The 17,365-nt window shown below is 46.3% G+C and overlaps 1 protein-coding gene across 2 annotated transcripts in view; it reads left to right on the top strand.

Moving 5' to 3' along the window:
• The first annotated feature begins 1,370 nt into the window (after positions 1–1,370).
• Positions 1,371–17,365, top strand: part of LOC134348978 (Kv channel-interacting protein 1-like) — a 222,925-nt gene continuing 206,930 nt past the window's right edge. For both annotated transcript variants that reach the window (XM_063052795.1, XM_063052794.1), the window contains exon 1: positions 1,371–1,905. In XM_063052795.1, the coding sequence (XP_062908865.1) occupies positions 1,848–1,905 (58 nt within the window). In that variant the 5' untranslated portion in view covers positions 1,371–1,847. The remainder of the gene's footprint in view (positions 1,906–17,365) is intronic.

Raw genomic sequence — 17,365 nt, 5'->3', positions numbered from 1 at the left:
TAAAACATCCTTCACCACAGGTGATGTGCTGGAGGATTGAGGATAACCAATGTAGTAAACTGGATCAGCAAATTTGTGGATGACACCAGATTGGATGTATAATTGACAGCAAGGATGACTATCAATGTTTGCAGCAGGATCTGGACTAGTTGCAAAAATAGGCTGAGAAATGGCATATGGAATTTAATGTAGACATAATGTACGAGGTGTTGCAATTTGGGAGTACAAACCAGAGCAGGACTTACATGGTGAGTGGTAGGGCACTGAGGAATGTGGTAGAACAGAGCGATCAGAGAATACGGAGTAACGATTTATTGAAAGTGAAGTCACAGGTAGATATGACCCTAAAGAGAGCTTTTAGCACATTGGCCTTCATAAATCAGAGTACAGGAGTTGGGATGTATATTGAAGTTGTATAAGTTCTTGGTGAGGCCTGAGCTGGAATATTGTATAAAGTTCTGGTCAACCACACACAGGAAAGATAGCAATAAGATTGAAAGAATGCAGAGAAATTTTACAAGGATGTTTCCAGGACTTGAGGATCTGAGTTATAGACAAAGAATGCACAGGTTGGGACTTTATTCCCTGGAGTGTAGAAGATGGAAGGGAGATTTGATAGGTATACAAAATTATGAAGCAGTATCCATCATAAGGACCCCCACCATCCAGCCAATGCTCTCTTCTTATTGCTATCATTGGGAAGGAGGTGCATGAGCTTCAGTTCCTACAACCACCAGAACATAGAACTTTACAGCACATTAAAGGCCCTTTGGCCCACAGTGTTGTGCCAACCATATAACCCACTCTAAAAACTGCCTAGAATCTCCCTACCACATAGCCCTCTATTTTTCTAAGCTCTATGTACCAGGTTCAGGAACAGTTTATTCAACCTTCATGCTCCTGAACCAAAGTGGGTAACTTCATTCACCTCAACTCAGAACTGATTTCACGTCCTATGGGCTAACTTTCAAGGGCTTTACAACTCATATTCTCAGTGTTATTTAATTTTTTGTTTCCACAGTTTGCCTTCTTTGGCACATTGGCTGTTCGTTAATCTTTGGTAGGGAATGTACCACGGTCAAGGTTGATGAAAGATGGGAGTGGGGTCGCGTGGCATGGCGGTGTTGAGCAATGTATCTCAGGCCGGTGACCCAGGTAACTGGTGTACGACTGTAAGCACTGAAGTGGTGATACTGGGACCCCACGTTTGAGCGTTTCAGCATATGCTCTCAACAGCGGAATGGAAGGCCGTGACCACCCAATCGTCCCCACCAGACCCGGGCCCCAAGGAGAATGAACCCCTCCCCCTGGCCTGTAGTCCCAGACTATCGCTCCGCCCTCACACTCTCACTGGTGGATGCGGAGAGCTACCCAGTACCGGTTCCGTACGTTTCTCTCGTGTCTGGCGGAGTTAACCTGGTGGGGCACCGGAGATCGGGGTGGGCGATTGGGCCACCACCCCTGCCCAAAGACCGGCCAGCAAGACAGCGTGAGGGGCCGGCGGGGGAGCACACGGCGCTCTCTCCCCTGCGTCAACCAGGCGGCGCTGACGGTCGCCCGAGCGGCAGGCGAGAGTTCACCGGGACTGGACCCAGTCTAGGAGCGGTGCGCTTTCGGGTTCATCGCGACCACACGCAGACCCGGACCAGGAAGTGGCGGGAGCTTTTTGGGAGCCGGAGCGCGGGCGGGAGTTCACCGGGTCAGACTCAGTTCTCACCGGGACCAGACGGACACGGACCCGGAGCAGAATAGGTGCGGTGGGCGGGGGTTCACCGTGATAAGACTCGGACCGGACCCGGAGCAGGATTGTGGTGTGTGCAGCTACTGCCGTCGAGGGAGCCGGGACGATGGGAGCGGTGATGGGGACGTTGTCCTTGCCGACCAGACAGAGAAGACGTTGCCGAGGTAGGAGCTCGGTGCCGAAGCCTCATTAGGATGGAGAGCACGTTCTTACTGCCGGGCTCGGTGGGTGAGAACACGCACCCTCCCCTCTCGGAGAGGTATGCCCCGACTCAGTAACTGGACGAGTTTTCCAACCCTATCCTGGACCCAGTGCCGCGCTCACGGGGAGGGAAGGGGAGGGGCGAAGCACCCCCGCCCCAGTGCGCCGTCCACCCCCGGGAGCGGTGGTAGTATGATATGGGCCGTCCGCCTACAACCAGTGGGGTAGCTGTAGCAGCAGAAAGTGGGCGGTCAGCGCCGGGTTGTATTGCAAATGGTACTTATTATAATTCAAAGAGCCCCCCCAAATTATCTAAAGGCAAAATACGGGATATGCTGGAACGTGCTGAGACAGGTCACTGAGTTCAACCCTGAACCCGTTCCTGTGGCTGCCTGACCCACTGAGTGTTTACAATACCTAGTGCTCTGCACTATCCGGGTCGCGGGGCCAAAGTTAATGATTTGTTTTTAAAAAGGACGTCATTCGGAACTTGGCAAAACGCGAGTCTCTATGCTTAGGCGATGTGGGCTCGTTGGATATGTGTAGGGAGCAGAAGCCCTGCCGGCTGAGTGTAGTCACAAGTTAAACACGCTTTCTGCAGTCTCCGTTGTGTCCCGGGGACCATCGTGTTCTGGGCTTAAACACGCAAAGCGGCAGGTGGTACATCGAAGAAAAAGGCCCTTTAGCCCACTGATCACCCTCCCGACCCTTTTACATTAATTTGACATGACATCAAGCAGTTGTGGTTGTTATTAATAAAGAACAACCCGTACCAGTGAGCTTAGCCCACAGGACCTGATCGCTCGCCTGTACTCAGTCCCAGCACCCGATGCCGAGAGTCCAGCCACAACCAAAACTCCAACTTCCCAACTCCCCTTGCTTAGCCCTGGAACACAGAAACGTGCAGCGTAAAACGGTGCAGTCTTTAACCGTGCACTGCAGAAACGTGCAATACTGGATGTTACATTTAAGATTGCACCAGGTTTTGCTGGTCAGGTGCATTTTGTTAAGGTCGAAAGAGCATTTATTTATGGATGTAGTTCTTTCGAGATACAGCTCACCAAGCCTTGCTGCCCAGCATTTTTTTAAAAATCCTGACGATGTTGTGGTGAAATATTTAAAACAAAGAACTTTCACAAGGCCAGCGAGTCGGGTGCAACCTTTGGAATCACTGGGCCTTGTATGGAGGGTGTCAGACATTTGGAGCTGTATTTTAATTTCTCTGTCTATGACTGTTGCTGAATTATTGTGTAGTCAAGTTAGGCCATTATTTAAAGAATAATGGTATATGATCTCTGTTTGATTTGCAGAATTGCATTTTAGAGGGTTGTTTGTGTGTGTGTAATGGTGGGGAGACACTGGGGAAAGTGGTAAACACCAAGGGGAGATGTGAAAGGGAAAGAGCCGAAGGATGATAGGCACTTGAGGAGATATCCCAAGTCCAGAACCAAAGGAAGTACAATGCAGAGGTGTTACTTGGACATGAATGGCGACCTGTAATTAGCTGGACTGCCCATCATCTCTGGGAGATTGTCTAGTGGTGGAATCTGTAATCAGTTTTAATTATGAAACAGCTGGATTACAGGAGTCATAGCACAAGCTACCTGACCTCATCCCATTTGCCCATGTTTGGCCCATAACTCTAAACATTCTATCATGAATCTGCTGAAATATCTTTTAAACATTGTGATTATACTTGCCTCCAACACTTTTTTGGCACCTCATCGCACATACCCAACACCTTCTGCTTGAAGGAGTTGCTCCTCAGTTCCCCTTTTTTTACCTCTCACCTTAAACCTTTGCCTTCTAAGTTGTAGACTCCACTACTCTGTGGAAAACAGTCTTCCACCATATCAATGCCCGTCATGATTTTATAAACCTCTATAAGGTCACCCCCTCAACCTCCTTTGCTCCAGGGGACATCTCCAGTGTTACCAGTCTTCCTTTATGACTCAACCTTCAGTCCCAGTAATGTTCTCATAATTCTTTTCCGCATCCAGTCCAGCTTAATGACGTCCTTCCAATAGCTAGGTGACCAGAGCAGCATTTAATACTCCCAAGTGTAGTCTCACCAATGACTTGTACAGTTGTAGCATTACATCCCAAAACTTGTATTCAGTGCCCTGTCCAATGATAGCAAACTTGCCAGATGCTGTTTTCATCACCATGGATCATATGAGCTTCAGGATAACAGCTGGGTGTGGGAGCTTCAGGACCACATGTGAGTTTTGGAACCAAAAGTGGCTTGATACAGAGAACTGAGAAGCAAAAGGCTATGTTGTGGATTAGGTCAGGCACAGGCAAGATTGAGTGCTGAGAGGTGTTTAAGACTGAAATGTCTGACTTTTGCGGTTTGACCTGAATTTGTTGAGAGACTGAAGCTTCTCTGTGAGATGTCACGGCAGGTGTGAGCCTAACATCAGCTCAGGAATACAGGTGCATGGAAATGGTTTATACTCATATGAAAGTTTCACAAAGGGAGTCTCTTCAAAAAGCCCAGAGTGGAGGAAGTAAGTGTGATTTCCACCAAGAGTTTGTCAGGTGAAGTGCAAGGTGGTGTGAAAGCAAAGGTATGAAGATGGAGAACCTGAAGCAAATAAAAGAGAGATTCTCAAAAATGACCTTGTGGTATCTAGAAATGTCCCCAGTGTCCCAGTATCTAGGTAGGAACTTTGGAGCATAAATTGGTAATGGATCAAGGAAATGCACATTGGAAAAGTGAAGCAACACACATAAAAGTTGCTGGTGAACGCAGCAGGTTAGGCAGCATCTCTAGGAAGAGGTACAGTTGATGTTTTGGGCTGAGACCCTTCATCAGGACTAACTGAAAGAAGAGCTAGTAAGAGATTTGAGAGGGGGAGGGGAAGATCCGAAATGATAGAAGAAGACAGGAGGGAGAGGAATGGAGCCAAGAGCTGGACAGTTGATTGGCAAAATCAAAAACATTAGGATGGATAAGTCTCCAGGTCAGCTGGGATATACCCCAGGTTATTACAGGAAGTGAGGGAAGGGATTGCTGCGTGGTCTTTGCATCTTCACTGGCCACGGGAGTGGTGCCAGAGTGGTTTATTCCTTTGATAAAGAAAGGGAGTTGGTATAACCCTGGGAATTATAGACTAGTGGCCTGTCAATAGTGGGCAAACTTTTGGAGAAGATTCTTAGAGAAAGGATTACAGAGCACTTGGAGAAGCATTGTATGATTACGGTTAGTCAGCATGACTTTGTGAGGGGGAGGTCATGCCCCACCAGCTTCATTGAATTCTTTGAGGATGTGACAAGGCACATTGAAGGTAGAGAAGTGGCTATGGCGTATATGAATTGCAGTAAGGCATTTGATAAAGTTCCCCATGGTAGGCTCATTCAGATAGTAAGGTGAATTGAGATCCAGAGTAACGTCTGTGTGGATCCAGATTTGGTGTAGTGGTTCTAGATGACTGAAGATTGGTGACCATTGGTTTTATGCGGGGATTTGCTCTCAGTGTGAGTTTTATAAATGACTTGAATGAGGAAATGGAAGGGTAATTTTGCAGTTGACATGAAGGTGGTGGTGTTGAAGCTAATGTATAAGGTTATCATAGTTTACAACGGGACATTGATAGGATGCAGAGCTGGGTTGACAAGTAGCAGATGGAGTTCAACCGAGAGAAGTGTGAAATGATTCACACTGGAAGATCAAATTTGAAGGCGGAATACAAGGTTAATGGCATTATTCTTAGCCGGATGGAGGAACAAAGGTATCTTGGGGTACACGTCCATAGATCCCTCAAAGTTGATATGGTTGTAAAGAAGGCAGATGGTGTGGGAATTGGCCTTCATTAGTTGGGAGATTAAGCCCAAGAACCTTGAGGTAATGTAATATAACCGTGCTTTGGCCTTACTTGGAATATTGTGTTCAGTTTTAGCCGCTTCATTTTGGAAGGTTGTAGAAGCTTTAGAAAGGGTGAAGAGAGTACCAGCAAGATGCTCGGATTAAAGACCATAGGTTAAGCAAACTAGGGCTTTTCTCCTTGGAACAAAGGGAGATGTGCGGCAACTTTATAGAGGTGTCCAATATGATAAGAGGCATAGATCAAGTGAATAGCTGGAGACTTTTTCTCGGGGTGAAAATAGCTAATAGTAGGGATATAACTTAAGGTGATTGGAGGGAAGTAGAGGGGCTTTGTCAGAGGTTTTTTTTTTACACAGTGATGAGTGTGTGGTAGCAATGGTGGTACAGGTTGACATATTAGGGACATTTAAGAAACTCTTAGATAGTCAGTTAGATGATAGAAAAATGGAGGGCTATGTAGGAGGGAAGAATTAGATTGATCTTAAAGTAGTTTAAAAGGTTGGCACAATACCATGTACTAAAGTGCCTGTTCTATAATTTTCTATGTCCAATGTTCCACTCTCCCTAATAGAGTGTAATTGTAACTGCTACGTTAGGCAGAAGTGTCAGCCTTGGGTTATATCACCAAATTGTAATGAATTAATAATCTGGAAGGAGGCTATTTGTTCCATCCTCTTCACCATGGTTGACCTAGAATTCCTCAGCCTAACCTAACTCCCTCAATGGGCCTGTAATCCAACAGTTTACACCACTGTTCGGATGTGGACAGGCCTGCACCCTCAGGTAGTGAGTTCTTGATTCCTACCACCTTCAGCTTCCTTTCCTCTCTTCAAAACCTTACACCAATTATTTAAAATCCACAGTAGCAGGTTTCTGATGCTCAAATAGAATCCAACAGGTAATCTACTGTGGAGACACAAGATTGCAATGCTAGAATCTGGAGCATACTGTAGCTGTGTCATCTACTATGTCATGGAGTCAAAACTCACCTTTCAAAGCAGAGAATTTATAGTGTTAAATACAGAAACTTCCTAAGAAAATATGAAAATAGACACACTAATACAGTATATTGACATTTATTTAATATAAAATTGAATTTACACAATAATATGTAAATTTATCCATCAAGTAATGACATTGTAAAATGCCTGTAGTGGTCTAATCATATAAACAGGCTTTCCTACTAAATATTAAAGACGTGAAGGACAATGACCTAGCATGTATGATATTGAGGATCACCTGATAATATAGTATAACTTGTTGACCTGGTAAAAGTTCACCTGAATTTAATCAGAAATCTATACTGAGTGTTGCAGAGGTTAGAGTGATTGGCGACTGAGAGGTCTGCTTTACATTGTTCATCCTGACAGACTGTCGCAGGGTGGGCTGGTCGCAGGGCGGGTTGTTGCAGACGCAGGGTGGGCTGGTCGCATTTGCACCCAGGTGCTCACTTCACTCTGTTCCTGGTTTGTTTCATCTTTGCATCTAATTTCATCTTCAGTCACCTGATTATTTTTACATATTGCTGTAACTGAGGGATAAATAAAAGAAAAACTCATCAATTTTCTGGACTAGATATACTTCCTTTTTATCTTTTTTGTAACTCTTAAAATCCTACTGTCTAAATGGGAAGAGAAGTAATCTACAACATTAGTGGCATCATATTAAATTCTTGATTGGTCAGGATATGAAGGGATATGGGAGAAGGCAGGAGACTGGGGCTGAGAGTAAAAATGGATCAGCCTTGATGAAATGATGTAGCAGACTTGATGGGCCAAATGGCCCAATTCTCCCCTCTATCTTATGGTCTTGTATAACTCATCCTGAATTATGTAAACAATAAAGATTGCTTAATCAAATAATATATGTACAATATTGCTGAAATATTGAATACAGAACAGAAGCACAGTTGCATCCTCCTCTCTATCCCGCAGTGACTTGGTCCCGGCCTGTATTTCACCACCTAGCCCAAAGATGCTCTTGATTCTTCCAAATTGACTGGACACCCAGAGCAATGCAACCTCACACACAGACCAGTTGTATGGGTATCGGAACTCCTCTGCCAGTGTGTGATTATAGGGAGCTTGCTAAAGTGGCCAGGCTGAGAGGCAGAGTTCTTCCTCAATATAGCCAGTCAGCAGGGCCTCCAACAAGTGGAGACCCCCATGGCAGTGAACCAGACACTACTGGGACTGTGCTTTTACCTCGCTCACTTGGGTGCAAACGCTAGGAAGTGCTGATTCATTTGCAGCTTCGACAGTTGTCTTGCCAATAGAGACTTTTGTCATTTGCAGACGTGTGCCATGTGCTGGGGATTGCAATCTGGATATGCAAAGATTGTTGTGGATTACACCCCTGGGCAACAGCCACAGTGTCAGATTATCTCGTTATCTGATGTTCTGATTATTTACTACTATCTATTTACACTTGCAATTACACAGTTGTCTTTTGCATTCTATTTGATCTTTCATTGATCCTGTTATAGCTACTATTCGATAGATTTGCTGCGTATGCCTGCAGGAAAATGAATTTCAGGTTTGTATATAGTGAAATTTGTACTTTGACCTTTGAGAGTGTTGTAACGGCACTCTTCATTCAAAACAGAGGCTGATGTAAGACCATAAAGACATGGGAGCAGAATTAGGCCATTTGGTCCATTGAGTCTGCACTGTCATTCAATCATTGCTGATCCATTTTTCCCCTCCTCAGCCCCACTCCCTGGCCTTCTGAGTAACCAGTGAGATCTAGCAGGACTTAAGCAGTTCAAGAGCCTTATAGGGTAGAGAATTCCTTAGTCTTCAGTCCTGAGCACCTCAACCCTTATCTTGAAAGAGAGTAACTCCTGGCCCTAGCCTCCTCAGGTTTAGGAACATATATAACATAGAACAGAGAATAGTACAGCATAGGACAGGCCCTTCCGCCCACAATGTTGTGCCGACCCTCAAACCCTGCCTCTCATATAAGCCCCCAACTTAAATTTCTCCATATACCTGTCCAGTAGTCTCTTAAACTTCACCAGTGTATCTGCCTCCACCACTGACTCAGGCAGTGCATTCCACGCACCAACCACTCTCTGAGTAAAAAACCTTCCTCTAATATCCCCCTTGAACTTCCCACCCCTTACCTTAAAGCCATGTCCTCTTGTATTGAGCAGTGGTGCCCTGGGGAAGAGGCGCTGGCTATCCACTCTATCTATTCCTCTTATTATCTTGTACACCTCTATCATGTCTCCTCTCATCCTCTTTCTCGCCAAAGAGTAAAGCCCTAGCTCCCTTAATCTCTGATCATAATGCATACTTTCTAAAGCAGGCAGCATTCTGGTAAATCTCCTCTGTACCCTTTCCAATGCTTCCACATCCTTCTTTTAGTAAGGCAACCAGAACTGGACACAGTACTCCAAGTGTGGCCTAACCAGAGTTTTATAGAGCTGCATCATTACATCGCAACTCTTAAACTCTATCCCTCGACTTATGAAAGCTAACACCCCATAAGCTTTCTTAACTACCCTATCCACCTGTGAGTCAACTTTCAGGCATCTGTGGACATGTACTCCCAGATCCCTCTGCTCCTCCACACTACCAAGCATCCTGCCATTTACTTTGTACTCTGCCTTGCAGTTTGTCCTTCCAAAGTGTACCACCTCACACTTCTCCGGGTTGAACTCCATCTGCCACTTCTCAGCCCACTTCTGCATCCTATCAATGTCTCTCTGCAATCTTTGACAATCCTCTACACTATCTACAACACCACCAACCTTTGTGTCATCTGCAAACTTGCAACCCATCCTTCTACCCCCACATCCAGGTCGTTAATAAAAATCACGATAAGTAGAGGTAACAGAACAGATCCTTGTAGGACACCACTAGTCACAACCCTCCAATCCGAATGTACTCCCTCCACCACCACCCTCTGCCTTCTGCAGGCAAGCCAATTCTGAATCCACCTGGCCAAACTTCCCTGGATCCCATGCCTTCTGACTTTCTGAATAAGCCTACCGTGTGGAACCTTGTCAAATGCCTTACTAAAATCCATATAGATCACATCCACTGCACTATCCTCATCTATATGCCTGGTCACCTCCTCAAAGAACTCTATCAGGCTTGTTAGACATGATCTGCCCTTCACAAAGCCATGCTGACTGTCCCTGATCATACCATGATTCTCTAAATGCCCATAGATCCTATCTCTAAGAATCTTTTCCAACAGCTTTCCCACCACAGACATAAGGCTCACTGGTCTATAATTACCCGGACTATCCATACCACCTTTTTTGAACAAGGGGACAACATTCGCCTCCCTCCAATCCTCCGGTACCATTCCCGTGGACAACGAGGACATAAAGATCCTAGCTAGAGGCTCAGCAATCTCTTCTCTCGCCTCGTGGAGCAGCCTGGGGAATATTCCATCAGGCCCCGGGGACTTATCTGTCCTAATGTATTTTAACAACTCCAACACCTCCTCTCCCTTAATATCAACATGCTCCAGAACATCAACATCACTCATATTGTCCTCACCATCATCAAGTTCCCTCTCATTGGTGAATACCGAAGAGAAGTATTCATTGAGGACCTTGCTCACTTCCACAGCCTCCAGGCACATCTTCCCACCTTTATCTCTAATTGGTCCTACCTTCACTCCTGTCATCCTTTTTTTCTTCACATAATTGAAGAATGCCCTGGGGTTTTCTTTTACCCTACTCGCCAAGGCCTTCTCATGCCCCTTTCTTGCTCTTCTCAGCCCCTTCTTAAGCTCCTTTCTTGCTACCCTATATTCCTCAATGGACCCATCTGATCCTTGCTTCCTAAACCTCATGTATGCTGCCTTCTTCCACCTGACTAGATTTTCCACCTCACTTGTCACCCATGTTCCTTCACCCTACCATTCTTTATCTTCCTCACCAGGACAAATTTATCCCTAACATCCTGCAAGAGATCTCTAAACATCGACCACATGTCCATAGTACATTTCCCTGCAAAAACATCATCCCAATTCACACCCACAATTTCTAGCCTTATAGCCTCATAATTTGCCCTTCTCAAATTAAAAATTTTCCTGTCCTCTCTGATTCTATCCTTTTCCGTGATAATGCTAAAGGCCAGGGAGCGGTGGTCACTGTCTCCCAGATGCTCACCCACTGAGAGATCTGTGACCTGACTCAGTTCATTACCTAGTACTAGATCTAGTATGGCATTCCTCCCAGTCGGCCTGTCCACATATTGTGACAGGAATCCGTCCTGGATACACTTAACAAACTCTGCCCCATCTAAACCCTTGGAACTAATCAGGTGCCAATCAATATTTAATGACTTTAATTTAGGGAAATTAAAGTCACCCATGATAACAATCCTGTTACTTTTGCACCTTTCCAAAATCTGCCTCCCAATCTGCTCCTCTGTATCTCTGCTGCTACCAGAGGGCCTATAGAATACTCCCAGTAGAGTAACTGCTCCCTTCCTGTTCCTGACTTCCACCCATATTGACTCAAAGGAGGATCCTGCTACATTACCCACCCTTTCTGTAGCTGTAATAGTATCCCTGACCAGTAATGCCACCCCTCCTCCCCTTTTTCCACCCTCTCTATCCCTTTTAAAGCACTGAAATCCAGGAATATTGAGAATCCATATCCTTTTTTCACCCACCTTTTAACCCCTGTGACAGTTTAAAAAAAATTCAATAAGTTCTTTCATTCTTCCAAACTCTTGAAAATCCAATCAGTCCACTCGCTATGTCCCCATCCCTGGAATCTGCCCAGTGAATCTTAACCGCACCCACCACTGATGTTGGAAGTACTTAGTAACATAGAATCATAGAAAACCTGCAGCACAATACAGGCCCTTCAGCCCACAAAGTTGTGCCAAACACGTCCTTACCTTAGAAATTACTCGGCTTACCTATAGCCCTCTATTTTTCTAAGCTCCATGTACCTGTCCAAAAGTCTCTTAATAGACCCTATCTATCCACCTCCACCACTGTTGCTGGCAGCCCATTCCACGCACTCACCACTCTCTGAATTAAAAACTTACCCTGACATCTCCTCTGTACCTACTCCCCAGCACCTTAATCCTGTGTCATCTTGTGGCAACCATTTCAGCCCAGGGAAAAAGCCTCTGACTATCCATACGATCAATGCCTCTCCATCTTATACACCTCTATTAGGTCACCTCTCATCCTCTGTCGCTTCAAGGAGAAAAGGCCGAGTTCACTCAACCTATTCTCATAAGGCCTGCTCCCCAATCCAGGCAACATCTTTGTAAACCTCCTCTGCACCCTTTTTATGGCTTCCACATCTTACCTGTAGTGAGGCGACCAGATCTGAGCTCAGTGCTCTAAGTGAGGTCTGACCAGGGTCCTATACAGCTGCAACATTACCTCTCGGCTCTTGGGTCGAAAACTTGCACCAGGACAATGATGTATGTACAAGTATACCTGGTCCCTTTGTACATCAACATTGCCTAATCTCTCACCACTATAAAGGAAACATTTGTTTTTGTTTCATTCACCAATTTGGACAACAACATTTACGTAATGTAGCTCCGTCACTGTCTGCAGGTTGTCTGACTCCAATGAAGCCTTGTCATATCCTCACTTAGAAACGCAATCCCACCTAACTTTTTACAGGCTGTTGAAGATGCGAGATCTGATCCCTCAGCAAATCAAGGATAGGTGGTGAATCACTGCAGCCCAAGCTGATCCCACCAGTCACGGCTGCCAATCTGTAAGATGGATAATGGTGGAAAACTTTTCTGTTAACGGCCCACAGCTTCTGAAGGATACCAAGTTCTGAGGCAATAAATCCATTCTCTTCATCCCAAGAAGGTGAAAGGTGTCCACACTGCGGATGACCTTCATACATATGGTGCAGTGGGCACTTTCACGGCCTGTTGAGGACAGATAAATTTCCAAAAGATGTAGCTATATTAGTATAGAGTGTTGAGGAGATTTGGAAGGATGTTGCCTGGGTTGGAGGGCGTACCTTATGAGAATAGGTTGAGTGTACTTCTCCTTGGAGCGATGGAGGATGAGAGTTGAATAAGATAATGAGGGGCATTGATCGAGTGGATAGACAGAGGCTTTTTCCCAGGGCTGAAATGGCTAACACAAGGGGCTTGGAAATAGGTACTGACGGGATGTCATGGGTAAGTTTTTCACACAGAAAGTGGTGGGTATGTGGAATGTACTACTAGTGACGGTGGTGGAAGCGGATACAATAGGGTCTTATAAGAGCCTCTTAGATAGGTACCTGGAGCTTAGAAAAATAGAGGGCTATACACTAGGGAAATTCTAGGCAGTCTCCAGAGTTGGTTTCAGGTGGGTATAACATTGTGGGCCGAAGGGCCTGTAACGTGCTGTAAATTTCTATGCTCTATGTTTTACCCTGCCACTAACCCATTCAGGCAATGTCACTTCAGTGCTGATGCCACCAAGCTCCTCCTGCTGAAGATGTTGATGTATCTACCCAGAGGTCTCTCTGTTACCGCTACTCTGTGGTTCTTTTGTAACTCTTGCTTCACCTAGCGGCTTAATATAGGGGGTAATAACCCCCTGCCCGGCCAAACTGTAGTCTTATAGTCCACACACATGCGTACCTTCCTGTTCTTCTTACGGGCCACCACTATTGGGGACACATAGGGGCTTCAGGACTCAGTGATGATCCCAGCTTCCTTCAACTTCCACAAATGCTGCTGCATGTCCTCCGAGTCTGCAGGGACCAGTCGCCGCGCCCTCTGTCTAAATGGGGTGCCCTTGGTCACCCAGATAGTGTGATGAGTGCTCTTGGAACAACCCACATCAAACTCGTCAATGGAACAGACACCTTCCAGCTTCAACATCTTCTCTACCAGCCTCCTTTTCCAACCCGGTGGCACTGGGGAGTCCCTGAACTTGAATGGCTCAGTGGTCAAACTTCTCCCCCTTTTCCAATAGTTTCTCCCCGGCTTGTCTCACAGGGGCACTATACATTACTGTCACTGGGAACAGATGCGCCAGGGGCAACCCCAGCTTGAAGGAGACCTCCCTCTTCGTAGTGTTCGTGAGGACCACAGCCATCCTATTCGCCTGTACTACCGAGGGCGTCTGCAGTTCAGGCCTCACCAGTACCCCAGCAGGAAATTCCGACTCCCCCTCGTGGTCTTCCAGAGCGTCCACTAAGAGGGCCTCACCCTCAGGCACTCCAGGAAATTTGGTGGTCCCCATCACTCTCGCTACTTCCCTGGACCGTACCACCATTGGCTTCGACTGGGTGAACCACACAGTCCCTTGTTTAAATTCGGTATCCGGCCCAATGCAGCCACGCACTTCCTCAAAGGCAGCTCGAAGCACTGGGTGCACGGACAATGTTCCCAGAAAGCTCTCACCAGCTTTGCAGGCCCCATGAGCCTCCTCACAAGAGGGGTGTTGGTCCCCACCAGAATTGAAACGCCGCCCTTCTCAACGGGGTCTGAACAAACCAGCACCACTGTATCAAGGATCTCAGGCAGTCCCACATCAGCCTCCGAGAACTCCAACTTCACTGACAAATATCTGTCGTATGGATAATCACGAGCGCTAAGCCTCCAGATCTCCAGTGCCCTGAATGGGTGTCAATGGTAGATGCTTCAGATACTGGTTGTAAAACGAACAGAACAACAACGTGACCTGCGACCCGGTGTCGAGTATGGCTTTAGCATAAATATCCTGTATTCGTAGCAACACACTGGAGCGTGGTCCCACTAAGCCTTCAGGAATTGGACCTTTTGCGTTCAGGAGTTCCTTGGTATATTGCTGGGAACGTGTTCCCCCAGAGACACCAGGACATTCCCTCACTGGGTCTCCTCTAAGTTTTCCCAGCGACTCTCTCTGCTTAGATACCCAGGGGCTCATTCTCCTTCTGGTGTGACATCTGCTGCCAGCAGTCCTCCGCATTGTTCGTCCGCTTGGGGAATCCGCCCCCCCCCCCCAATCAGCTCCATCATATGGGGTGTCACACTGGCTGATAACAGCCGACATATCTCCGTTCTCAACTCTGCTGCAATCTCCTCTACCGCTCCCCAGAGTAGGCTATCTGTGGTCACTTAACCGCAGCGGACCACTACCGAGGACTGTACCCTGCTGATGGAGTCCTCCCGCACCTCCAACACGTTCTCCTCTTCCCTTATCTCTCTGATCAGCTCAACAAAAGATGGAGAGGGGGGCGTGTCTTATGAGACTGTCTGAGACCCTACGCAATCAGGTCATGGGACTGGGCGCCCCTGGCTATCTGGCCCACTCTTAACTGATTCACCTCGGCCGCCTGAATGATCCCTCTGTGCCAGAAGCAATTTAGCTGCCTCTGTAGCCGAAAAATAAAAGCAGAAAGCCTCTCCCCCTTCTCCTGATGCATGTTCTGAAACCCCACCATGAGCTCCATTGGGCTTCCTGTTGGGTCAAAAGCATTGTCCAGTGCTTCCATGCAATTGACTGCTGTCGCTACGGGATACCGTAACCTGACGGCTCTCACAACATCAGCGGCCCGCCCACTCAAATTCTCAACCAATCTCTGTCGTTTTACATCATCAGAGCATTGCCACTCATCTGACAACTGAGAGGTCCGCTGGGCCCGAGTCTCATACTCCTCCTCCACTTTAGGGGTGGGTGGTATTCCAGAGAACAGACGGAGCCTACCAAAGCTAGAACTTTGAATCTGATTTTTCCATTTATTCGCCAGAGAAGTAAGGGCAGATACTAACTCAGAATTCTCACTCTTCACCGGGGGACGTGGACTAATTAGACATTTCAAATCTAACCACTCTTTCCCCTCACTCCTCAGAAATGACAGAATCCTGTCTTTGAAATCTCAGAACTACCTCAGTGCTGGTCTGCATTAAAACGAGAGCTGCGCCCAGCATTTTATCAAACCTCCGCTCACAATCGCATCTTTAACAGTACTTAACAGTGGAATTAACAATTCATCCGGAGGACAGATATCTGCCCCACTGGTTCATTGCTCAAGGTAACCACACAGCATCCAACGGAATCAATCCCAGACATAGCTCCCACAGTTGTAACACTCGCTTCGCCTAGTGGCTTCATGTTGGGGGTGATAACCCCCTGCCCGGCCAAAAAAGAAATTTTGTTTGGGTGGATGCTGCACGATGTGTCCCCTGTTACAAATCAGTACCCTGAATTAACAAACAGTACACAATATGTGATTAAATGATTAAGCTTTATAACTCTTACTTGTATGGTTAGTAGAGAAACAAAATTTTAAAAAAGGCCCAATCTTATAAACAGTCTGTGCTCAAAGTTGGAGCTCACTCATAGGCCGATCGGTCCCCATCGACCTCCTCCGATCGTCGCTGCCCTTCGGACCCTCGCTCTGAGTCCACCCCATTCGGCGGTCTACCAACTCTCTCCATTCGCGTCTTCTCTCCTCGTATCTCTCTGTCTCTGGCAGAAGCCTGCGAGATCCACTGCTTCCAGATTCACAAGGCAGGGCAATGAAATCCTGATTGGCTAAGATGCATCCTATAATCCTGTTATCTCCAGCCATAACCCAAACATTGCTGCTACAGAGAAACCGTTACTTTAGCAGTGAACATTACAAAGAAGTCATTACATTAGCAGTGAAACCATACAGTGCATTACACTTTCAAATGTAGTCTGACATGGATAATCACTCACACATCAGCTGGGGTTGTTTGCTGCCCATTTTCACCAAGTGCTGAGAATTAGACATAATGGGCAGCTCTTCCTATGGTTTGACAGTTTCCATTAATGACTCAAGCTTATTATTCAGATTTATATAGGTAACAGTTTAAAATCGTCATCTGTGGTGGGTGGTGCGGAGAGCGGGGGCGGTTTGGGATTCAGGAACCAGATGACTAACCTAGGTCTTGGATTGGCAGTTTTATAACCCAGCTACCATACAAAGATGAACACATAAACTCTTGAAATCACTTGTGATTTCATAGTCTGAAGCTGTGTGTTAGTGTGTGTTCACTTTGTATAAGAGCTTGACAATGCAGTTAATAAACTTATTCATGCTTCCGTGCCCTACTTTCGTTCTGTTTGCTCACCTGATGTATTGCTCTGTTAAAATCCTGACTATTCTGGGCTTTAAGCAGCAAGCAATAAAGTCAAGCTCCCATCCTGTGTAAGCACATTCAACAACAGCCTCCAAACTTTGTGTTCCCAGAGTTTGATGTGAGCAATGAGCTCTGGGAAACAGCATTCCCTGAGGAGTGGCATGTAACAGACTTGTGTTGTGAATCTGGGTCGCTCAGTAGCCACATCATGCCCACTCTCGAGTGTCAGCAGTTGGGGAGTTGTCAATCTTCCCAAAATCAGGATTGCCTCTTCCCATTAAATTTTTTCTGTCACTTTAACCTGTGTTCTCTAGTTCAAGGCTACACTATCCTGAGAAAAGTTTACCCTTCCTAATGTTGGAAATCTCTACAATCTCTACTATCTTTTCAGCCGCCTCCTTTTTAATGAGAAGAGACCCCGCCTATCCAGTCTCTCCTTGTCACTGAAGGTCTCTGTACACAATGATCTATACAACTACAACATGACAACCCAACAGTATTATACCCAATGAAGGCAAGCATACTGTTTGCCATTTTTTTGTCAACCTATCC

This window comes from Mobula hypostoma, chromosome 7 (assembly GCF_963921235.1).
Source record: "Mobula hypostoma chromosome 7, sMobHyp1.1, whole genome shotgun sequence".
Taxonomy (NCBI): domain Eukaryota; kingdom Metazoa; phylum Chordata; class Chondrichthyes; order Myliobatiformes; family Myliobatidae; genus Mobula; species Mobula hypostoma.
The sequence above is the reverse complement of the archived record's forward strand: the minus strand, read 5'-3'. Positions and strand labels throughout refer to the sequence as shown.